Consider the following 25125-nt stretch of genomic DNA (forward strand, 5'->3'; position numbering starts at 1 on the left):
GCAGGACAATACTTGTGCTTATAGTGAAGTCTCTGGTCCCGCCTATATAAGGCTTTATCGTTTGCATTGTGCATTTTTTCATGTATTGACTTGCATCATGGTCGTTTAATAAGATTGGTATAAATTTGTAAATAATTGCAATGCTTATATAGCTATACGTATGATTATGTCTTACACCTTTCTTACTATTGGAGTTGGATATTGGTGATACTTTACGGCTGTGGAATGTTCATATGCACGAGCCCATCCAGGGCTTAATTCGGGACTTATATTTGCCTAAATGCGATGTGTATATTTAATCGCTATGCTGGATTTATGTATTTACATGTGGATAATTATGCATTACATGATTGTCTCTTCACTTTGAAACACACAATATGACCGTTCAAGTATGGCGGCCGTTGTAGTATGTTGCAAGCTAGTCCTTCTTTGCTTATGATTTGAGAATGACGTTTTATTAAGCTGACCGGCGCCTCGGCTCTCTGCCCAATTTGACGAAGCCCGATGGCGAAACGCGTCTTGTTGCTGTGAGTTCCAACATTAAAGATTCTTGTTTGGAACCACCCCTGCGTGTGCAGCATTCTTTTGGATTAAATATCCTGTGAACCTGGAGCTGTAATATATATATATATATATATTTTAAAAAATAAGAAAATTATAGTAAATTAAAAATTAAATTAAATAAAATTAAATTAATTTTAATTACATTTTTTAATATTATATACTTACCTATACTTACGTTGTAATGGCATGCGTTGTAAAGGCATCTGCGATGTAATATCATGCGTTGTAAAGGATCCTGCGTTGTAAAAATTGTGTTGTAAAGGTAGGCGTTGTAAAAGTATGCGTCGTAACGTCATACATCCCCTTTGACCTCATCCCCATTCTCAATGACCCCGCCCCAGCTGCAAGCAGCATCCCAATTCCCATACTTTTCTTTAACGCACTTCGACCGCTGGCCATAACAACTGAAACAGATGCAAGCAACCTCATACGTAGGGCATGTGTCCAAACAGGTTGGAGAGGGGGGGGTTGAAGGTGTTTGGGGGGGTGCTTATCCCATCTTATAAAGACATGCAGCCTCAGGCTGGTTTTCTAGTCTCAGTGCCCTGGGATCAGCAGAACTCCAGTTTCACCAGAAACCTCTCCAAAATATATTTTCACTACCCAACCCTCCGCCCCTACCCAACCACACACTCCTGCACCACATGACAGGCTGGTACAAAGAGTGATTACCCTGGTTCACATGTTTTAGTAGCTCTCTAAGACACACTCAAACAAAACATGCTTTAAAACTGTTACTCTCCAGCTCCCCTTTTTTTATTTATAGAATAGTATAGAACATCACTTTGAGGTTTTGCCGCGAAATCTCTTGTAACAACTCAAACATTTTTTAAAACCCTATGACACAGCCAGCATTGTCCTAGTGTTATTACTTTAATCCTGGTTACAGAGCATATGCAACATGTGATCAAAAATGACATTCGATAGAATTAGCATGGGTGAAAGTTGGTGACCGTGAAACTTATTGGCTTTGCCATTGCTTGTTAGTAATGTGAATGGATTCAATGCTTAGTGTTGTTCTGTTGGGATTCTGATTGGCTGCTTGTGAGTACTGTGTGGTTGGGTGAATTGCAGTTATTACTGTGGTTGTCTGGTTGCTGAACTCTGCTTTCTGCCTATTCCCGTTTTGCAGCTGCGGTGACCCTGGATCCGGAAACTGCGAATCCCTGGCTCGTCCTGTCTGAGGACGGAAGGAGCGTGAGGCTGGGAAACAGATACCAGGATGTGCCGGACACGCCCCAGAGATTCGATCCTGTGGTCATTGTCCTGGGGAGAGAGAAGCTGAGCTCAGGGAGGCATTACTGGGAGGTGGAGGTGGAGGACAAGACGAGCTGGGAGCTGGGGGTGTGTGACGAGGCTGCGAGCAGGAAGGGGGAAATCGCACTAGCGCCTGAGGAGGGATACTGGACAGTGAGGCTCATAGATGGTGAATACAAAGCTAACACCTCCCCCTCCACCCTCCTGGCCCCCCGTGTACCCTCCAGGGCTGTGGGTCTCTTCCTGGACTACGAGGCGCGCAGGCTCTCTGTGTACAATGTGGATGACCGGTCTCTGCTCTTCACCTTCTTCGGGGCCTCCTTCCCCCCCACCCTGCGGCCCCTCTTCAGTCTACAGTATAACGATGAAGGGAGTAATGCGGCGGCTCTGCGGATCCTGCCGGGGACCGGAGGGAAGTGAGAGCAGTCGAGGCTGTTGGCTGTACCAGGTAAGAGGACCATGTATAATGTCTTTTCCACCAGATAAAGGTGTGTTTCATATCGCTCACTGTCACCAGGTAAAGGATAAGTAATGGTACCCACTGCTGTTTGGTATAGAAGGTGTGCACCGGAGAAAGGAGCTGTGTATACTGTAAGTTACTGTGACTAACGTCAGGTAAGAGAGCAGTGTACAGAGGCACTCTCAATGTCACCAGATACATAAGCTGTAAAGGAACCTACTGTCCTTATGCAACAGAGCTCCGTATAATGTAAGTAATTTTCACTAATTTATTTATTTATGCGTTTTTATATAGTGCGGACTTTACCCAAAGGCGTCAGAGCGCTTCACAATAGGAACAGTAATGATACATGAGGAGAAAATTACAAGTGAACAAATTACAAAAGCAAACGTTAACTTACATGAGGCAAAAGTGAAAATTGTGAGCAAACAAAATAAATGAGGTAGCAAACGGTGCAATACAGGAGGAAAAAGTGACGTGTGCAGGGTACAAGAGAGAACAAAGTACAATTATAGGTATAATTCTGCAATATATGGCATGAAACTCAAGCACAAGAGCAAACGTTGCGTAGGCAATGGTGGCACTTGTTCAAGTATCTAAAGCAAACCAAAAGTGAGAGGTAGCAAACCGTGTGTTACAAGAGAAAAGTGCCGTGTGCATGTTACAAAAGAGTATCAAACACAGGTACAAGGATAATACTGCAATAAATGGCAAAAGTGACAATTGTGAGCAAACAAAATACATGAGGTAGCAAACGGTGCAATACAGGAGGAAAAAGTGACATGTGTGCAGGTTACCTTGTCGTCATTACAAGCGAGCAGTGATGGCACAGTGACCTCCTGCTGCGTGCAGGCTCAGGGCTGCCAGCTGCCTCCCCCTCAGAAGCTGAGATGGACGTAGGCCAGCAGCAGCTTAGGAAGACAAGTATTTGCAATGCAATTGTTCTCGCATTAGGAAAGTGTGAGCTATTTGTATTGTAAATGACAACATTTTTTAATATGTGTTGGCTTTGAAAATATATCGATTAATAGCATTGTTATTCACAAAGCCAATAGCTTACACTTTCTTAATGTGAGTCCTATTGGCTATGGCAATGCTCGTTGGTAGCAAGCAAGGACAGTGCTGTTGTGGTGCTGAGTGATGTGGTGGTGTCCCCGAGTGATGTGGTGGTGTCCCCGAGTGATGTGGTGGTGTCCCCGAGTGATGTGGTGGTGTAACCACCCGAGTGATGTGGTGGTGTAATCGAGTGATGTGGTGGTGTCCCAGAGTGATGTGGTGGTGTCCCAGAGTGATGTAGTGGTGCCCGTGAGTGATGTGGTGGTGTCTGTGAGTGATGTGGTGGTGCCCCTGAGTGATGTGGTGGTGCCCCTGAGTGATGTGGTGGTGCCCCTAAGTGATGTGGTGGTGCCCCTGAGTGATGTGGTGGTGTTGTGAGGCGTGCAGCAGTGTGAGCAGTGCAGCAGTGTGTGGCGTGCAGCAGTGTGTGGTGTGTGTCGTGCAGCAGTGTGTGTCGTGCAGCAGTGTGTCGTGCAGCAGTGTGTGTCGTGCAGCAGTGTGTGGAGTGCAGAGTGCAGCGGTGTGAGGCGTGCAGCAGTGTGTGGCGTGCAGCGTGTTACTGAATACACCAACCAAATTTGGGTTGGTGTATTCAGTAACATGGAGAGAAGAGTGTGACAGGCATACTGGGCTTATTGAAACATGCTGAGGGAACGAGTGTGCAACCAACAGAGCGAGAAATGGAAATGGCACCACATGAGAGGAAGCGTCCAGGGGCAGTTGCGATCAGTGCTGGTGGAGACAAGTTGTGAGACTAAGTGGAAACATGAATCTCTGACAACATAGCCTTTTAGGGGTTCTCAACAAAGGTCTCTGATCGCAGTTGTGATTTACCCCTAAGCAAAGACAATCCTTTTAGAGTTATTTTCTTAAGGCGGGTCTTCAAGACCAAGCACTCCTCTTGGAATGTAGGTATTTAAACTCTTTGATGTCGCACATACGGCCTTCAGTTGGGAGATCAACAGCTGAACTATACATTTTCTGTGTTGCATGTAATCGTGTTATATCTAGGGAGACGGATGGACGTGAAAGTGAAAGTGATGGGGGGGCGGGGGGGGCACGCGAGTAGTGTATGTATGTGCCTAAGCGAGACGCTAGGGACAGCGAGGCTGACCAGGAGGGGGGGAAAGGGAGGGGTCACGGCAAGCAGAGGAGCCTGATTATGGCCACAGCTTGAAGTCTTTGAAGCCTTCGCATGCTGGCAAATGGTGACCTGCAGAGCGCGTGAATGGGAAGAGTGGCCGTGGGAGGGGAAGTAGGAGAGTGCGATGTGCACGCGGGGGTGGGGCGGGGAGCGGCAGCCTCTGAAGTGTGATGTGAGGCACAGACAAATGGTGGTTTGTGACGTGGCTGGTTTGTGCACGCGCATAGGTCACATGAACTGTGGCGAATACGCCATTGGTAGACTGTTCTTTCGCCCTTACTATAATCTCTGCGAGAAATGCGCAAGCGCATTGGCAGGCCGAAACCTAAAACGCGGTACACAGCTGCTACTCAGATACCAGCTCATTGTCAGAATGGGGTGGCTACCTTACCAATCCGACCATGCTAAAACCATCCGCCTCTGTAATGTTAAGGAGGTAAGGAAATACACGGCACAATGGGGACCAGTTTCAAATACAGTTTTTAATGCCGTACCGGCCCTCTTAAAGGTCAGTCGAAGAGAATTTTCGCAGGAGCAAATCACGGAATCTAGAACTCCACTGCGAAGAACGGTATGGAGCCTATCTTCAGGTGGGCTGGTTCTGCGTTTAATAATTTAGTCAACATATGAAATGCGCAAGTCAGACAATGACCTTCCGGTATAGAACGAAAACCCGTCCGACCACCAAAGCCCAACGTGAAAGTTTTGTCCACGGAAGGTAGTCTACACGTTTCGTCCACGGGAGGTAGTATACACGTCTTTAAAATAACAAGTGGCTCTGTGTGGGCATACATTTGTTTGGTAGAAAACACAAAGGAAACGTGCTGCTGCAGCATTAGAAATGCTTTTATACATCAGCGTGTTCCGTTATTCACAGTTTCAAATTAAGCACCAGAGTGCAAGTGATGGCTTAATAAAAAGTTGGCAAAGCTACTGTTGATCAATGTCACGCAATGTAACAGTCGTAAGCGTTGTAAGCAGATTTTCGAGATATGAAGGGCTAGATTCTGTGACATAAGTTGGCTACTTTCTTCCACCCCCTTGAAAGAAAAAAACACAACATGCTTGCGCGACTTGCAACTAAACAATTAAGCTTATTTTGTGCGTGAACTCCAATTTATTACATAGGTCGAGTTCTTAATATGAGCCAGTGCTCGACACCGGCACTTAATTTGTAACACAGGCTTTAGTCTGGCACATAGTGGCGTTTTTTTTGTGTAAGTGCAAGACGAGCACAACTATATAAAATTGTCAAGAGGAATTTTAAAATGCATTAAGTAGGTGTAAGTGCTCTGGACGAGAGCCTCAAGAATGTTGGCCCCAGGGCAGGGCATAGACTAAAACGCGGCTCCCCGCTCCCCTCAGAGCAGAGATGCAGGGGGTCGAAAAGGGAGTGAGAACACCGGGGAAGCCTACTTGACAACAACCTGTTTTTTCCCTGACCTTTGAAGTACTGGGGTGCGGCTGAAATCAGACGCACGCCACTTGCAACAAACCATTTCTGCTTGTGTTGGGGGTGAACTCAAATTGTTTACATAAATCGAGTTCTTAATTTAAGCCGGCCCACGCTTGTTCTGTTAGGATGCCTCGGCATTAGCTCCATGAAGCATTACCAGTTGCATGTTATTCTGATCACATAATATTGCGCAAACACAGCATGTTCCGATGGGCACGTTTGCTTAAGTCCTCCGGTTTTATGTTGTACGTATACCAGACTGATGTGGCTTAACGGCTAGAGCGGCCGACCTTGAAGTGGGTGAACTAGGATCGAGTCTGGTGGGGGGCTCAAGCATCCTGTGATTCTGGGGAAATCTCTCCCTGTGCCTCAAAATATAAAAATGAATGTGCATCTTTGTAAGGCAACTGGTACTCATGTAAAGCGCTCTGATAACATGGGGTCGAGTTTGCGCTATATCAAAATGCAATTAAATAAACAGAACAAATCATTTTTAAACTGCTCCCCAGAAATATCTACAGCTGGCCCCCTGGGGTGCGCGGGGGCAGCACGAGAAGCCTTGCAAATAGCTGAGAAACATTGAAGGGAACAGCAATCTTAGAAAGTCTTGGCAAAGGAAAGGGATAACATCTCTGTACTCGCATTGGCCACGCTGCAGTAAAGCCAATACATATTTCAGACCTATACGTGTGAGTCTCGGCGCTGACATGGCCATAATGCTGAAACCATTTCTGCTTGTGTTGTGGGTAAACTCAAATTGTTTACTTATAAATCGAGTTCTTAATTTAGTCCGGCCCGTGCTTGTTCTGTTATGTTGCCTCGACAGTAGCTCCAAGAAGCATTACTAGTTGCATGTTATTCTGATAACATGTAGCGCAAATGCAGCATATTCCGATGGGCACGTTTGCTTAAGTCCCCAGGTTTTATGTTGTAAGTATACCAGACTGATGTGGCTTAACAGCTAGAGCGGCCGACCTTGAAGTGGGGGAACTAGGATCGAGTCTGGCGGGTGGCTCAAGCATCCTGTGATTCTGGGGAAATCTCTCCCTGTGCCTCAAAATATGAAAATGAATGTGTATGTTTGTAAGGCAACTTGTACTCGTGTAAAGAGCTCTGATAAAATGGGGTTGAGTTCGAGCTATATCAAAATGCAACTAAATAAACAGGACAAATCATTTCAAACTGCTCCCCAGAAATATCTACAGCTGGCCCCCTGGGATGCGCGGCCCTTGCAAATAGCTGAGAAGCATTGAAGGGAACAGCAATCTCAAAGTCTTGGCAAAGGAAAGGGATAACATATCTGTACTCATTGGCCACGCTGCAGTAGCGCGGCCATGAAAGGAGAACAGCAATTAAAAACAAGCTCTCAGCATTGCGTGGGAGGGGTGGGGGGGCGGACGAGCAGCGAAGTGCGGAAGTCTGAAGCTCTCGGCATTGCTGTGGCGGGGTCTGATGCGCCAAATGGTGGTTTGTGACATGGCTGGTGTGACGGGGGAGCGGAAGGTATTCCTTTGCAGTCCGATGCTTCTGATGCCTGGCTTGGGGAGCAAATGGGTGCGAGGCTGATGGGTTTGGCGTGCACGCGCGTCTCACACGAGTGCAGCACATGAACTGAACGTAATCCGCACTTGGTAGAGATTTTGTTTTGCCTACTATATACTCGCCTATTAATCCCTGCGGGATATATTAGGCGAGACCTAAAAAACAGAATACATCCTTTTGCTTCCAGAGCACAGAGACTCCGTTCCGGTGCCCACGGCACAAACCGTTCAGTAAGGATGGAACCAGTCTTGGAATCTGCCTCTGCGGGTCTGATGCTGAGACTCAACGTGATTTATGCATTGTGGAAAATATAGTTTTGTTTTCTAGTCTCAAAGACGAGCGTGCACATTGACCCTGGCTTAAAAGTGTGAGAGCGATGAAGGTGTCCCAAAAGGCAGCTATGGATACAGTTTTTTTAGAAATGTGTTTTTAAAAGCAAGAGGGAGACTGGGCAAGGGGTGAATGATGATACAAGTAGAGTACAAGGGATTACACGAAGCCAGATAATTAGAGTACTAGCTTTGTTCAAAGTGAATTTCCAGTTACAGTGTGACACATTATACGAGTGCTTAGCTGATGTCTCTTTCAAACATTTCAGTCTTTTGCAGTTATTTCTTTTAGCGGTGAGTGTACTAATTTTCAAGGAGTGTCTTTTCGTTTTCGCAAGAGAGAGTCTTGGCTGTTATTACTGTCCCCCTTCTCCGACCTCGCCTCCACCTACCTCCATATCTCCGCCCAGCCCGGTATCTCCCTGCTGACTGAGGGGAAAGTACCTATCAACAACACCCTACCCTTCTAGTGACCTTCTTTACCTGGTATTGCTGGGAAAACAAACGCCTCAGGAATTTATTTTCCTTTACCTGTAGGGCGGGCATCTTGGTGTAGCCCCATAAGTCAGCGGCGTATTGAACTGTAGTTAACCCTTTGGATTGAAATAATTTGAAAAGTGCCTCCATTGGTCTGTTCCCAGATCTCTGCCACACATCTACTCATAACAGGTTTCTTTGCTGCCTGATCAGGTGTCCAAGTGCCTTCATTGTCAAAAATGATGCCCAGATAGGAGCATGCCTCTACATTAGTAAATTCCTCTTTCCCCAAAATGTACCTTTTTAGATTTTGTGTTCTTTGGGCCTGTTACCATAATGTGAGTTTTTTGTAATTGGTATTTATGTCCAAACTATTCATCAATCAAAGCTATCTAAAAGGAGTTGCAAACCCAAAGCGGTGTGCGCAATCAGTACAGTGTCCTCCGCATAAAGGAGTATTGGAATGTGCTGCTTCTCTTCCAAGGGATCCTTATGAACGTCATAAGCGTTGAATATTCCAGCCCACGGTTTTGTTTTGCCAATTACTTTGGCGCCGCTTGACAAATCTTCACTAAATTCTCAAAACTTTTCCCTTTTAGATTCAGCTGCTGGGTTGAAGGTTTCAGGGAGATTTGTCAGACGGGGGCCTAGAAAAATAGGGGAGTTGCCAAAAAACGCTTTCCCCATGCATTTTTACATATGGATTTTCTTTTGTTAAAGGATTTAATGTTTTAACAGCCATGGTGTGGCCAACGTGTAAACAAGGCTCAAATTTAGCATATAATATCACATGTATAAGTTGCAACCAAGTCGTATACATGGGTGAATCTGTAGGTCCCCCAGAAGTAGCAGCTCGGAAAGAGTAGGCTAGAGGTGCAGCCACTTCCCCCACAGATGGCCATGCTTTTGAGGACAGCCCCTCGCCTCAAACACCGACCTCTCCTGCTGGGCACAACAGTCTATTCTGCGCCCCCACAAAGTAAGGGTGGGAGGAGAGGGATTTAGCCACTTTGCCACTATGCCACGCTTTGCAACCAGGAGAGCCGTACCTAAAAGACCTTCTCGGCCCTGGTGCCCCCTGCACCCTCTGTTATTCCTAGAAGTATCAAATTGGGAGGGGAATCGCCCACCACAGCACCAGTGCCAGATCTATTGCGACTGTGGTCCAGTAAGTTTGTATTGTCTAACAAGACTACACCATTTGGAAGAAATCTACAGGCGTAGCTGCACACCGGGAGCAGGTGGCATCCGGCTGAAACCAGCCCTATGCAGGCATGAGGGGGGGGTACGCTGCGTGGAGGTAGTAGGCTTGTATTAGCCTTAATGTGGAGGAGATGGTGAGCTCGCAAGGGGCCATCAGGGCGTTACGCCAGTCCTCTTCTTCCAGTGGGCCCACCCAACCCTCCCATTGGGTCTGGAGATGGTTTAGTGAGCCAGGAGAGTTTATTATTAGGTTGCAGTACATTTATGAGACTCCCCCGTGTTCCAGGTTAGCCGTTAGGTGTTTGGCCTCTTGTGGATTGAACTCCGGGAGGGGATGTATGTCATGTATACGGTTATGAAGGGCGTGTCTGACGTGGAGGTGCTTGTAAAATTGGGTGTGCGCAAGGGTAAGGGACTCTTGCAGATTTGCAAAGGAGCATATATGTGTTCCTTACCATATGTCGCCCAATTGGGAGATCCCAATGTTATCCTATGTTTTAACCTCTACAGCGCTACCGCGTTTTCCCGCTGTGCGCTGGAATTTCAAAAATGCGCTGTTTATGACAAAGCCAGCTCGTCATCCGCGTAGCGCAGGTAACGCCCATGACGAGCTAGCTTTGTCATCCGCATCGAAGGGGTTAAAGCCAGTGAGTGTTGCCACCTCCTTCAGCCAGGTGCCGTGCCATAGAGGGGTTTGTTGAGTGAGTCTACCATCCATTGCACATGTCGTAAGGCGGCATGCCAAGATAGGAATACCACCCGTGTGACCACGGGCAACTGGGAGGGGATCAGTGAGCCAAATAGCAGTGCCTGGAGAGTTGAGAAGCAGAGTCAAGAAAGCTCTAACTTTTAGGCCGGATCCTACCATCTCCTATTGAACCAGTCATGAGCAACGAGGAGCTAAGAGGCAAGGTACTAGAGGTACAAATTGGACATGCCAAGCCCACTGTCAAAGGGGCCTGGCTGACCGTGGATACGCGCAAGTCATGGCCAAGATCCCCACCGTAAAAAGGTCTGTGCGTCACTTTCCAGCTTCCAGAACCAAGACCTCAAAATCTGGAGAAGGGATGTTTAGGGGATATATATATGAAGCGGGGTAATATCATCATTTTCGACAGGGCTATGCAGATCATCACTTTAAGGGGGAGGTTTTGCCACTTAGCTAGGTCCTCTTGTACTTTGCGGAGCAGCGGTTGTAGGATCAGGGACCAGGTGAGTTCTGGGTGCAGGGCCACCCACACGCCCAAATACTTGAAGCTTAGTCTGCGGAGAGGGATGGATGTCTGCCAGTCAAAGCAGTCTCTCGTGTGGGCCAGGGGGAACCAGCACTGATTTGGAGGGGTTCACTGGCAGGCCTGAGGCTTGGCCAAAGGCCTCGAGCAGGTGAAGATATCGGGGGGGCGTTCGTTGCTGGGTCTGTCAAGTACAAGAGGACGTTCTCCGCATATAGGGTGATGCGATCCTCATGGTTGGCATCTCACTGCCACCTCTTGCATAGCGGGTTGCCATGGATGAGTTGGGCTAGGGGCTCCATTACTAAGGCGAAGAGGAGGGGGGACAAGGGGCCACCCTGTCTTGTGCCGTGCCTAATGGGGAAGGAGTCTTATTGGACTCCATTTACCCACACCCGAGTTGAGGGATGGGAGTAGAGCACATCAACCATGCCCCAACAATGCAGACCAAGGCTGCAGCGGGTCTGCACTATTTGGAGGTAGGCCCAGTCTAACGTATTGAAAGCCTTCTCAAAATCAATAAGAAGTTGGGCTAGGTCCTGCGGTAAGGAGTGACGGTGAGTTAGGGCCACGTGTAGCATTTGAATGCAATGTCGCATGCTTCTTTGCGGCATGAAGACGCACTGGGCCGTGTGGACGAGCAGCAGCAGTACCCTTTTCAGTCTGATGGCCAGAATCATTGCGAACATTTTTATTTCACATTTGAGTAACGAAATGGGGCGGAAGTGGGTGCAGAAGGCTGCTAGAGGTTGCATCTTGGAGATCACTACTATAGTGGCGGAGTTCAAGTCTTCCGGGAAGGAGCCCGTGTGACACGCCTCTTCAAACAGGGTGAGAAGGAAGTCTCGTTTTTGGAACAGGCATTCCAGGGGGAACACATCCGGGCTGGGAGATTTCCCGGGGCGCAGTAATGAGAAGGCGTCCCCTACCTCTTCCATCGAAATAGGGTCATCCAGCAGCTGGGAGTCTTCCCGGGAGAGGGATGGGAGGTCGATCGAGTTTAGGAAACGGTTACTTGGTGTCCAGTTTCTATCCCGGGGTAGGGAGTAAAATTCCTTGTAGTAACGGGCAAATGCCTGAGCGATGTCTGGCAGGGCATGGTGTGTATAGCTCGTTTAATCCCTATTCTCTGGGACTATTCTGTTGACCTGCTGGTGTGAGGCAAGCCAATACAGCATTTTACCTTTTTTGTCACCCCAACTGTAAATGTTAGCCGTCGTTGCTCTCCAGAGGAACTTGGCCGTTTCTAGATAGTGTAAGCGTATGTCCTCCTGGACAAGGTGCAGCTGGTGGGAAATTGCTTCCAGCGTGTCATAGAAGAAACGCTGTTAAAGGCGTGAAGCCTGGGTTTCTAGCTGAGTGAAAAGGGAAAGGCATTCCCGCTCTTGCGACCTGACTAAGTGTTTCACAAACCCACTGAGGGAAGCCTTGCTGGCAGACCAGAGTGTGCTCACCCGGGCCACTGATCCAGAGTTAGTAAAAAGTAGGATTGGAGCTCTTTTTTCAGTGCTTGGACAATGGTTTTATCCTGGATGTACCATGCGTTGATGCGCCACATGGGTTCCAGTGTTAAAGGAGGTTGTCCCAAGCGAAGGAGTTAGGGAGAATGGTCCAAGACCCCTCTGGGTAGTATGTCAGTGTGATTTAGCGACTGGCAGTCCAGTGCCGGTAGGAGGATCAGGAGTGTTTGTGATGGGAGGCTGAAGTGTGGGTGAAATGGTGGAGCGTCTGTGCCAGGACTGCCAAGCGTCAGAGGCCCCACAAGGCAGTCCAGTCCATAAGAAGTCTGGTCCTAGGACTCCTGGAGGCAGTGGGGCCAGTGCAATCAGGGGTCGGTGCGAGAACCACGTTAAAATCACTGCCTAACACACTGAGGCCCCAGGCAAGCGGGTGAGAAGTGTCAAGAGGTTGGCAAGGAAGCATGTCAGGGCGGCAGGGTACTTAGACGGACAGCAATATGATAGTTTGTCCATCTAGGGGGCCTTCTAACGCTATAAAGCGCCCCTGTGAATCGTGGGAAACCACAAGAGGAAAAGAATGGTGCAGGAGGATGGCGACCCTCCTTTCCCCCAGCGAGTACCCCACATGAAAGTCCCTATTGTAACCTTTGCAAGACAGAAAAGGACACTGTTTGGCTTGAAGATGGGTTTCCTGCAGGAAGACGGTCAAATGTAAAGACTGCCGTACGCTTGATCCGGTCTAACAGACAGTTAAAATTCTATGATAGGACCTTGAATGGCCATGGATGAGGTCGAATGTGTTCATGGGGCGGATTATGCACCCTGCAAGGGGCCTGGCGGGAAAGGTGAGGCAATGAAGCAGGTGTCAGGAAGACTGAGATTGACTAGGGTTGCAGGGTCGTGGCCACAAGAGACTATCAAGTGTGCCGGTACATAGAAGAAAGGGTCAGAAACAATCAACAAATATGCATAACAAAAACCCCAACTCCCACCCCTCCCCATACTTCTACCCAAGAAGTATCTGTCGGCCAGAGAAATTGGAACAATAAAGACAACATTAAGTATTGCTTTAGTGAGTCTTCTACAGGGTTTGGGGTGAACCAATGTGCAGACAGGATTTATCAACACCAGCTACAACTGAAAGGTCTATAATAGTTCAGGGTTAGGCGGATGGAAAAGGGACCAACAACGCCCAAACGAGCTCAGGGAAACTATGGGGATGTCATCAGGTGCCAAGTTCCAAGGCCGGGTAGAGTACATGACTGCGGGAAAGGTCTGAGTCCGGCTGAGGAGTCTTGCAAGGAGGGAGACAGGGTGCACAATGTGTCCAGAGTCGCACTTCTTGTTCCCTGCTTGGTCTTTGGCTGGGGCTCTTCCGAGATGGGACAGCGACATGGAGGAACCCAGTGGTGAGGCCAAGCGAGTCCTACCACGTCGCTTCTGGGAGCGGTGACGCTGCCCTCTGGAACGGAGCTGGGAGCCTGGTGTAGTCGGCAAGGACTGCTTCCCGGTTGCGGAAATTCAGAATGTGGACGATAATCGGTTGTGGGTGGGTGGAGGGGAGCCTCTTTCCAGAGACCAATGGGTCCTTTTGCCTGCAAACCAAGTGGTTAGGCACCCCTCTGGCATACAGGACTTGCGCCTTGTTTCTATGAGGTCCGCGATTTGTTGAAGTGCTGCGTCCCTCACGGATTCTGGGGCACCGACAGTGCGGATGTTGCTGTGCCATTAGCGGTTTTCCACATCTTCTGCGCGCACATGTAGTTCCGAGTAAGGAGTGTTGAGACCTGAGACTTAAGGATTGAAAGGTTTTCTTCGACTGTGGAGATTCTTGACTAGGTTTCTGTAATCCGGACAATGGCATTTTGGAGAGCTTGACGGAGCAATGCAATGTCCATTTTTACTTCACTGACTCTTGCCTCTCTCTGCTTCTTGGGAGGCCTGGATTTCTTGCAGAATGACTGAGAGGTCATTGGGTGGAGCCCCAGACTTAGAGTCTGTGGGGCCTGGCGGGCCCGATGCAGGACCGCTGGAGTGCGTGGTGTAATGGTCTATAGGCATCTGAGTTGAGGTGATGCATGCTCCCTTATCCTTCCCCATTGCTAGCCATCCTCTGGATCCAGTTGGGCTGGCCCCGGTCCCAGGAAACGGACCCCGGGGGGACACTGCTCTGCGACCTTGGCGAGGGCAAGCAATGGTGGAACACTTTAGTCATCAGCAGGGCCCACTCCAGTCTGGGGCGGGGCAGCAGCAGCAGCACACACACCCCCCCCCCCTCTTCCTGTGTGTGTCAGGGGAGAGTGGGGGAGCAAGGCGAGCATCCACCTCCCTAGTGGTGGGTTCTGCACCAAGCCATGCGACGAGACAGTCCCAGCCGTTTTGATGTTGTGGTGAGGCCACCCCCCAAATCAAAGCCACCCGCGAGTAGGTGAGGCCCCCAGCTTGGTCCCCCGGGGAATCCGGCGCTGGGCCCCTGACGGAGGACAGCAGGGAGCAAGCAAGTCTGTGGCCATGGAGGGCTCTCCACCCGCGTCTCATGGTCTCCCGCCAGGCACAAACGCACCAGACCTTGCTCTTAGACAACAGCCGGACAGAAGGGGTCAACACAGTCCCGGCACCAGGTGCCTTGCAGGGTGTATGGGGGGCAGCAGCCAACTCACAGGGAAGTCCCTGTGTCTGTACCTGGAGTTTTCTCTGGTCGGCCTCACAAAGTCTTAGGGGTGACACCAGTTGGGCCCGCAGTGGGGAACCACTCCCGCTCCTTTGCCGGGGAGGGCTATGTCGGATCTCAGGGCACCTGTTCTGCACCATGGTCCGGTGCGTGTCTCGTAGTCTGCCACCCCAAGGGGGGCTCCAGGCGCCGACCCTGCACGGCCTGTGCACCGAGGTCCGTATCTGCAGTGCCCAGGCGGGGCCCCGAGGCACCAGAGGAGGGAGCCCAGCCGTGATATTTGTTGTTGCTCCAGCGAGGTTTGTAGCCCCAGGTGTACATCGCATGACCACGGGTCATACCAGGCTGCAGCTCCTCAATCCGCCCACAGGTGCCACTTCAGTCCGTTGGTTGCAATGAGACCAGGGCTTGATGCAGCCTGGCCCCCCCGGGGGGGGCTGCATCAGGCACTGCCGGAGACCACTGCTGGAGGAGGGTGGAAAAAGAGAGGAGGTCCCTGGTCACTCATGCAGTGGCACGGATCTGTCCACGGAGATCACCTGGCTGCTCCGGCTCCAGAGCACGCCCAGTCTCATTATCAAGGGGGCCCTCTTCCCAGCCCAATAGGAGTATACGAGGGGGCAGCTCCGTTCTACGCCCTCCCAAGAGAGCCGTGGGTCCGGCCCCAGGCGACAACGACCCACTCGCTTCAGAGAGGCCCTTCACTGTCGTGCAGGCACGGTCCCTTGTCTCAGCCACGTTGCAGTGATTCAGTCGGATTTTAGTCACTTGGAGCTACGGGAGTCACCAGGGGGTCTTCCTGGTCAAGGTGTGCCATGTGGAGATGAGCAGCAGCCACTGGTGTTGCAGATGGCTGCCGGATCAGGGTGGTTTGTGGCGGAGCTCGCTCTTCAAGCCATGATGGCCGCCTTGGCTATGCCTCTCAAGCACCTTCCATAAATGTAAAATGTATTTGAGCTTGTAAAGCGCACTGCTACCCGTCTGTAGGTTTCCTGGCGCTGTATGACTCTGGGGAACCCGTCCTGGCTTTCCCTGTAGGATGGTCCCTGCTGGGAGTCCCCAAGGTGGAGCCAGGCATCCCCGAAATTGATGGGGCTATTGTGGAGATTAGGCAAGCTAATGCCCAGAGTTGCCGAGTGGAACCCCTGATTAGAGTAAGCACCGAAGCCTGTATTATCGAGTCCGCTGACCCAAGTCCACGACCCTGCCGCGTCGGGAATTGAACCCTGGTCCCGGGCCGACTTCTGCTCTCGGGTCTGCTGCCTCTAACCAGTGAGCCACCCTACTCCACAAGGATTTTGAACACAACTACAGCCCATTCCACTGAACAGAATGACACCAAATATGGCAGGGGCCGCCACCTTACCGGGGCAATTAACTTATACAAATATGGGGGACCAGCGTGGTCCCTTGCAGCCCCGGAACCGCCACCTCCCCAGGGCTCAAATAATATAATGGAGGGGGCCCGTTGCAGACTACCGGGGGCCACCACCTTCCTGGGGCTAAAGTAAAGATTGGAGGGGCCGGGGGCCCTCTTCTAGAGCCATGGATGGCCCTGAGAACCGCCACCGATGGCAAGAGGTGGAGAGGTGTGGTGCAGTGGCCGGGGCAGCTGACTTCGGAGCAGAGGGTTCACGGTTCGATCCCCGGCTCCGGCGGCAGCTCAGCTCAGCACCTTGTGACTCTGAGCAACAGCTCACTTAATTTCCACGACGGCCCCCAGCTCCTTGAGACCCGTAAGGATGAGTAGTTTGCGCTTTACAAATACGGATTTACATTTATTAATTTTTATTATAACCACCAGGGCCGGCTTATGCTATGTTCCGGGGTGCCCACCCCTGGGGCATAGCTGTTTCCTTTGGCGTGGTGGAAGCTTTACCGCTCCCGCCAAGCCATAGCAAACGGTGCTTTGCTTTGAGCACTATGCATTTTGCTTTCACTTGCTCAAAACAGATCACAATTGATTTTACACGCAGGGAGCTGCATGTTGGTAGCTCCCTATGGGTAAAAGCAATGCTGGTTCCCACAGCAGGGGGGGGGGGGGCCTGCGGTCCCATATATTTTTAAGTTGGTTCCCTAGGTGGGACCAGGGCACCCATTCTAGAGGCCAGGCCCCCCTCCCTTTAACATTTTTTTTTTTTAAAAAGGCAGGGCCACGCAGCCCCCTTTGCAGACTAAATTAAAAAGTCTCCTCCTGGCGCGGTGCTGGTTGGGGGATGAAGTTCACTGGATGCTAAGGGTTCTTGGGGGCCGACAAGCCCTCCTGTTACCTCCAGTAAGTCTCACACAGCGGGATTGCTAAGAGGTCTTCAGAGGCCACTCCCCCTTTCTCCACCACTCTGCAAATGCACCTCCTGGCACACAATGGTTTGGGGGGGTGAGGTCCACCTTACTCCTGAGGGACCTTGGGTGCCAAGAAGCCCTCCTGGTACCTCCTGTGAGTCTTGTGAGTTGCTTGGAAGCCCCGCCTTCTTTCTCCACCACTCTGCAAACGTAATGTAACCTTTGGTTATCAAGGAGGGACGAAGCCACCACTTAGAGTTAGTGTCAAGGTCTTTTATTTTTTCATTAGAGCACGTAGATAGTATTTTATAAATCACAAGAGGTATCACGGTGGGCTTCTGTCTGCGCAAGGTTCTTCCTCTTCGGCCGTTCGGGGTCCTGCTTCCAGCTCAGCCGCAGGAAAACAAAGAAAACAAAACGTGGCTGTTAGTGCACAGCTCTTAAGGTTTCAACTGATATGGGAAAGGGGGTGTGAGGGGAACGTTCGTGTCTCGGGTAGCTACCACCACCATTGTGAACATTCAGTATATGATCCCCAAAGTGCAGTGATGAGCTGGAGATAAGCCTGTGCCCGACACCTTCCTCCCACCTACCCAGTTCCTCCCCGCTTAAACGACAGTAAGGTACACAAACGTTCACGTACCTGGCTTAGCCACGCGTCCTCCTGCGCGTGGCTGGGCAATGAGCGATACCGGTGGCCTCCTGGCTTCTCCTGGGCGGTCTTTCGCTCCTCCGGTTCTCCTTGCTGTGGGACTGCGTCCTCCTCCTTCGTATCGTCGCCGTCGCTCCTTCCGCCCTCCGGACCTCCACACCGCGAGACAACTTCTTCTCTTGGGATCTCGCCGTAGATTCTGCTTTCTCCTGTCTCGTCCTCCGGGTCCGTGTCCGCTGGGCTTCTTCCTCCTCTCCACGCCGTGTCGTCCCTGGCCACGAACAGACTGCCGTCTTCCGTGTCCACCTTTCTTTCTGAAGGGATCGGTCCGGATAGGCCCACGAAACGCCATGTCATAGGGGCGGAGCTGGCCTCGCCGTAGTCCAGGCAATCGTTAAAGGGGCCACCCCAGTCCTGTTGAGGAGATGGAAAGTCCGTTACGGGGCTAAACAGAGGGCAGGTCTCGACCCGCTGATACGTAACTACTACTTTAAAACCATAAAAGAAAATCACTAAAAAATAAATGTAGCAGTTCTAGTTAGCTGAGCTAACTATAACTTGTGTCTCTGCAATGTACTGCTTATGACCCCACATATTACGTCACTCATGACATGGTCAGTGGGATCACTGATATCTCAAATGACATCACTGATGGCATCATCCCCATTAAATGTACCCACTCACACCCCCATAGAACCTTTCATACACCCCCTCCCACACAGCCATTCACTGACCCATGCCACTACTTACACACCCACTCACTGAATCATAGATCTACACACAAATCCACTCACTCACCCATGCAGCCACTCGCTCCCTAATATAGCCACTAACATATCCACCCATATAGCCATTCACATACTGAGTCAGTCACCAATAGTTACTCACACACCTTACTCATCCATAGTCAATCACACAGCCACTTACCCATAGTTCCACATACCCATTTACTTACTCATACATATACTAACACATACTCACCTATACAGTCACTGACACAAGCACACACTCACCCATACAGCCACATTCACTCACTCACCAATACAGTCCCTCGTATACCCCATCACTCACCTATGCGGTCTTTCACATACCCAGTTTCTCGCCCATATACTACTGACAAATCCACTCACCCGCACAGCCATAACCACACTCACCCACCCATACAACCCCTTCCACACACACTCAGTCACCCATACAGCCACTGACTCACCCACTCACTTCCATATAGGCAGTCACACACCACCCTGACCCACACAGACAGTCAGACACCCATACAGGTAACCAGATTACCAATCAATCACCCATACAGCAACTCACGTACTCACACAGCCACTTAGACTCCAACTGATAGACATTCAGAGAGCCTAGTCAGTGATTCATACATTCACTGAGACACCTGATCGCTCACTTATACAGTCAGTCACGCAGCCACTGAATCATTGATAAAGGCACATATACACCCACAGATTCATCTATACACCTTGATGTATATATACACTCGTACATTTTGAGCACTCAGTCACTGGATGTCATCAGTGATGTAATTTGTGATGTCATCAGTGATATCACTGACCATTTCATGAGTGATGTAATATTTGAGATCATAAGCAGTGCATTGCGGGGGCACAAGTTATAGTTACCTCCTCTAACTATAACTGATGAATTTCTCTGGTTTTGTACAAGTGAAATGTCATCCTAACTACAACATCCCTCTAGCCTTTGGTTTTTCAGTGTGTGTGTGTGTGTGTGTGTGTATATATATATATATATAGAGAGATATATATAGACAGATATATATAAACAGATATATATATGTATATCTGCTCCAAAATCCCCCCTTCCCACCAGGGAAGGAAGCGGCCGCACTCGCGTAGAAGATTTAAACGATTAGTTTATTGCGCAAACAGGACGCGTTTCGGCAAACGTGCCTTTTCCCCCTGTGTCAACCTGATTTACAAGAGTTGCCGCCATTTAAAGCATTCAAACAAATAATTAGACATTTTTTTTCCTCTGTGAATTCATAAACATAAAAAACGGACAAAAACATCATTGTTTCATTGGCGGCCATTTTGAAGTGGTTTTCTAAATAATAAAAAAGAGAACCATTTCACTAATAATAAATTCTTATCCCGCAAGACATGATTTTGAGTCCTTCATCATGTCATTCATGAAAAATCATATAAGCAATTAAGCCCTGTATGGGCAATACCGCTAAATTCATAATATATCAACAAAAATGAGCCCTGTATAGGCATACTGATGGTGTGTGCAGTTCATACAAATTATCAAAAAATCAATTTCCTCATTACTGTATAAGAATTACATTATTGATATTCACCAAGAACATAGAAATATTTACATCGGTACTGGCAGAAAAGGTATAAGGCCAATATATATATATATATATGCGCAACTCCAAAGGGAACCTCCGTCTGCTCACCAACGCTGTAACAAACACCAAAGGAACCACGAACCACCGATTTCAGGCAAATAATTTATTTCAGTTGCTTTCTCCTCCTGACGCGTTTCGGGCTCCACTAGCCCTTGTTCACATATGTATATCAATATATATATCTATATCAATATATATATATATATATATATATGTATGTGTGTTTTTAAGAGTTTATGGGTGTTAAACATATATAGGAACCTACTCAGATTTTACATTAGTATACTGGGTGCACTTCTACTGAGTGATGTTGCTTCAAACATTTATTATGTGAGCGGCTGTGTGACTGTATCCTTGTGTGTACGGGTGTGTAAGTGGCTGTATTGGTGTATAAGTGGATATTTGAGTAGCTGTGTGGGTGAATGAGATGCTGTGTGAATGGCTGTAATGGTGAGTGAATGGGTGAGTGAGTGGCTGTTTGATTTGTGGTTTGGTTTAATGAGTTGGTGTGTGAGGGGCTGTAGTGGAGAGTAAGTGTCCGTGATTAGCTATGTGGATGATTGAGCGGATGTGTGAATGCGTATATAGATGTGTGAATAGGTATGTAGGTGGTTGTATGGGTGAGTGAGTGGCTGTGTTAAAAGGCTGTATGGGTGAGTGAGTGGGTGTGGAATTGACTAGGTAAATAAGTGGGTGTTTGAATAGCTGTATGGGTGAGTGAGTGGCTGTACGGGTAAGTGACCGGTTTTTATAAGTTGCTTTATGGGTGAGTGAATGGTTGTGTGAGTGGCTGTACGAGTGAATGGGCATGTGAGTACTGGTGTGGGTCATGTGAATGGATATGTGAGTGGTTGTGTTGGTGTTAGTGGGTGTACAAGAGGTTGTATAGTGGTGTGAGTGGTTCTGTGGATGATGTCATCAGCAATGTCACTGACCATGTCATGAGTGCTGTAATATGTGAGGTCATAGGCAGTGCATTACAGGGGGATACGTTATAGTTAGCTCAGGTAACAATAACTGCCGAAATTCAATGGTTTTGTATGAGGGAAATCTGAGCGCAACTTTAACATCCCTGTAAGCTTTGTTTTTGTTTAGAAATGTGTGTATAGGTTTAAAAAAATGTGTATATAAACACACACACACATTTTTGTGTGTATATATATATATACACACACATATATATACATATATATTTGTGTGTATATACAAAAATATATAGGCACACTATATATATATATATATATATATATATATATATATATATATATATATATATTTCGTCAAACCAACTTTGTAGGTAGAAAAGAAGGAAACTCGAGCCACAATCTCCATAAGCGTGATAGATTTTAATTCAGCAAAATGGTCTCAAACGCCCTGGCAGTAGCACACTCTTTAACACAATGAAATCCAGCCCCAGTGGGCGTGGCAGCTCGCGCTGCACTGTGCACTCTGTAGTGTCGCCATCGATAATTTCTCAAGTGAGATGCCAAGAAGTCCATTCATAATGCTCTATAGAACACCCCAGTAGGTCGCTTTCTCGTCCTCATGCACTTGAAAAGCACCTTGCTGCCAGCATTAACAGCGCCTGTGTCCGTATTGAGCCACCACCTGGCGTGCTCGGGACCGCTTTCCGCAGCGGGGCTTCCTTCACGCCTGGGTTAGACGTACAAATCCACAACAAAGGTTACCCTAAAAGAGGAGCCACCACACAGGTAAGTACAGCTTCAGGAGTGTTTTATTGTTGGCTGCTTCACAAGCGAAGATGGATGCATCGCTGCACACAATGTTCAAGCCTGATGCGTTTCGTGTTGTTCACACTTCATCAATTTAACTATATTTCATTCGTTAGAATGTATTCCCTTATTGTACGTGCTTCCCGATTTCACGTTTCTTTTCTTTTCTTTTCTCTCAATCCTTTGCTAAACACATTCTGTTCCGTCACTCTCCCATTAACCACATTTTCACAGTTTTGTTTACCCTTCCCATATTTCTTGTAATCACACCAGACACTACAGAGTCCACAGTGCAGCACGAGCTGCCACGCCCACTGGGGCTGGATTTCATTGTGTTAAAGAGTGCACTACTGCCAGCTGTCTGCATTTTGCAGAGTCTTTGATAAAGTGTGAACAACACGAAACGCGTCAGGCTTGAACATTGTGTGCAGCGATGCATCCATCTTCGCTTGTGAAGCAGCCAACATTAAAACACTCCTGAAGCTGTACTTACCTGTGTGGTGGCTCCTCTTTTAGGGTAACCTTTGTTGTGGATATATGGATATATATATATATATATATATATATATATATATATATATATATATATATGTATATATATACATATATACACTCACTCATAAATCTCCCTCCCGTCTTGGAAAGAGAACTGAAGCACTCCGGGTATGGCAAAAGATTTTATTTTAGCACACGGCAAAAATTGATGACAGACGCGTTTCGGACAATAGTCCTTCCTCAGTGTCGCCGACACTCATTTCGCGGCGCTTATTTGTATACGCCCCCATAGAAACTAAGGGCGGACATTTTCAGGAAGCATTTGGACGTGTTGTCAAAACATAGGTTAAGTGTGGCAGCCATATTGTACATATTTTGCACGAACAGTAAATACATATATTATATTCATGCAGGCTTTTTTCTAAAGCATTAAAGTTGTCAAAATTACAAAAGTGAGTGAATAAATCATGAATATTGTACAGACTTTTTACCACTGCCAGAAAACAAAACTATATCGCCGTGTATCGGCGTTGAACTGGCGTGAGTAACCAGAGAAAATTTACTCTATTAACCAAGCTGCGATGAGCTGCATACTAAACGTTAGAGACATTAAACAATCTAGCCGTGTATCGGCAATGCTCCGGTAACATACAACTCATTGTAGTCCGGAGAATAACCTGTCGGAATAGCACATCGAATAATATTTACAGGATGTACTCTCTGAAGAAATTACTTCAGAGATTATTATATAAATATATATACACAATATCACATTTTGCATAATCAATTTGCTTTGGATCAAATATCAATACTCCATTTTCATTTTACTATTTGATCAACACTCAGGATAGTGCATGTGATTATTTTATGTGCTATATGGCAGGTGAAACAATCGAATCAAATTAGAATTAATTGAAAAGGGATAGGGGAGGTGGGGGGAGCTGAGGGGGAAGGGGGAGGGTTTAGAGGGAGAGAAGGGACGTGAAATGATGGAAAATTATATATTTTGGGAAGCTATTTACATGTATTTTAACTGGATTCTGCAGGGAAACTTCATAGTGTATATATATATATATATATATATATATATAACACACACACACACACACACACACACACACACACACACATCTTTGCAGCCTGTGTTGATGGTTAAAACATGTCTTCAATACTTAGCATTTCCCTTTAATAAACCACATATAAGACTCCAGCATTTCTGAAGCCCGAAAGAGAGACCATTATGTTTCAAAACATAGCCTTTACTTAAGAGAAAAATCTACAAGGGAGCGCAAAAACATTGTTGGCCAGTAGACTGCATTGAAAACGCATAACAAGTGAAAACTGGCACTGTGCCTTTAAGACCCCTCTGACCTCCTGTATCCCATCATGCTTTCAGGGGTGTGACAGGTCAGTTCTTTTTTCTTTTGTTTCTGACCGTGGAAAAAATTAAAAGCGAATTCCTCGCCCATGTATGCAACATGCTTCAACATAAGTCCCTCCTAGCTACTACTTGCGAGCCAGCATGTGTGTAGTCTGGCATTTTTAAGAAACTCACCAATTCCAAAAGTGTGCATAGTTTACCGGGGTCCTCTAATCGTGGTTAGAGAGGTGTGTACTTGTAGTATGACCTATGTGAGTCGTGATAAGTGCCGTGAGCCACTCCGACCATGACCATCTGCTTTCTGCCTACACAAGGTCCCTATAGAAAAGCTTGGGTTCAGCTTGTCCTGACAAATATTGTGCAGTGCCCAATGAACCTTTACAATTGCCTCCCCCTTTTAGCTTGCTTGGGCTCAGAAAGACTTGTTTGAAGATGTTTTTATAGACCTATACATCAGACAATGTGAACGAAAATCCAGTTTAACCTGGAGTAAACCTGCTGAGTCAGATTCTCCTAAGTTCTCTAAGAAGCACTTAAAGAAAGTTTGGGGTTTGGGAGACCGAGTACTTGGCAGATATCCCGTTCACCATCATGTGCAGTGCATTGACTGTAGTCCACTTGTAATACACCGGATCTACCACATTTTGGTGCAGGATGAAAGTGGCAAGCAGACCACAAGTATTTATTTGCAGGTTTGTACCGCGCTGGCTTCACTCCCTGAGGAGTATCTCTGCGCCTTTGGCTTCTACAAGTGGATTTAAGAGGAGGAGTCTTCAAAGCTGTTCTAATTTTACTGTTTAAACAGAAAGGTATTCAGCATTTTCCTGAAAGGAAGGTGGTCTACGCATAGCCTGAGGGATATAGGGAGGCTATTCCAAAGATAGGGTCCAGCTATTGATAATGTTTTAGCTCCATGTCTGGCCTTCTTAGCTCTGGGTACACACAGAAGACGTTGTTCACTAGATCCGAGTGTCCGAATGGGAGTGTAGGGTATAAATTTGGTGTTCAAGTATGCAGGGCCCATACCATTCAGGCTTTTGTGTATGATACAGCATACCTTAAACTTGGCCCTCTGTCTGACAGATAGCCAATGTAGTTTAGTCAGCAGAGGTTTGGAAGGCGTACGGGAAGGGGCATTCAGAACCAGGCGAGCAGCCATGTTCTGAGCCACCTGAAGTCTGTTCATGACTCCCTCGTTAGCAGACAGGAGCAAGCCGTTGCAATAGTCCAGGCGACTCAGGACGAGCGCCTGGACCAGCGTCTTCCTGGTGGTATCAGGTAGAAATGGGAAGATTTTCCGCAGCATACCAATTATATGAAAGCATGCTCCCACCACCT

At 47.9% G+C, this 25125-nt stretch overlaps 1 protein-coding gene across 2 annotated transcripts in view; it reads left to right on the forward strand.

The window, feature by feature from the left end:
- LOC144756149 (E3 ubiquitin-protein ligase TRIM39-like) overlaps positions 1-25125 on the forward strand; it is a 439360-nt gene that overhangs the window by 395520 nt on the left and 18715 nt on the right. For both annotated transcript variants that reach the window (XM_078645725.1, XM_078645726.1), the window contains one exon: positions 1697-2269. In XM_078645725.1, the coding sequence (XP_078501851.1) occupies positions 1697-2241 (545 nt within the window). In that variant the 3' untranslated portion in view covers positions 2242-2269. The remainder of the gene's footprint in view (positions 1-1696; positions 2270-25125) is intronic.

Source organism: Lissotriton helveticus, chromosome 5_1, assembly GCF_964261635.1.
Source record: "Lissotriton helveticus chromosome 5_1, aLisHel1.1, whole genome shotgun sequence".
NCBI classification, from domain to species: Eukaryota; Metazoa; Chordata; class Amphibia; order Caudata; family Salamandridae; genus Lissotriton; species Lissotriton helveticus.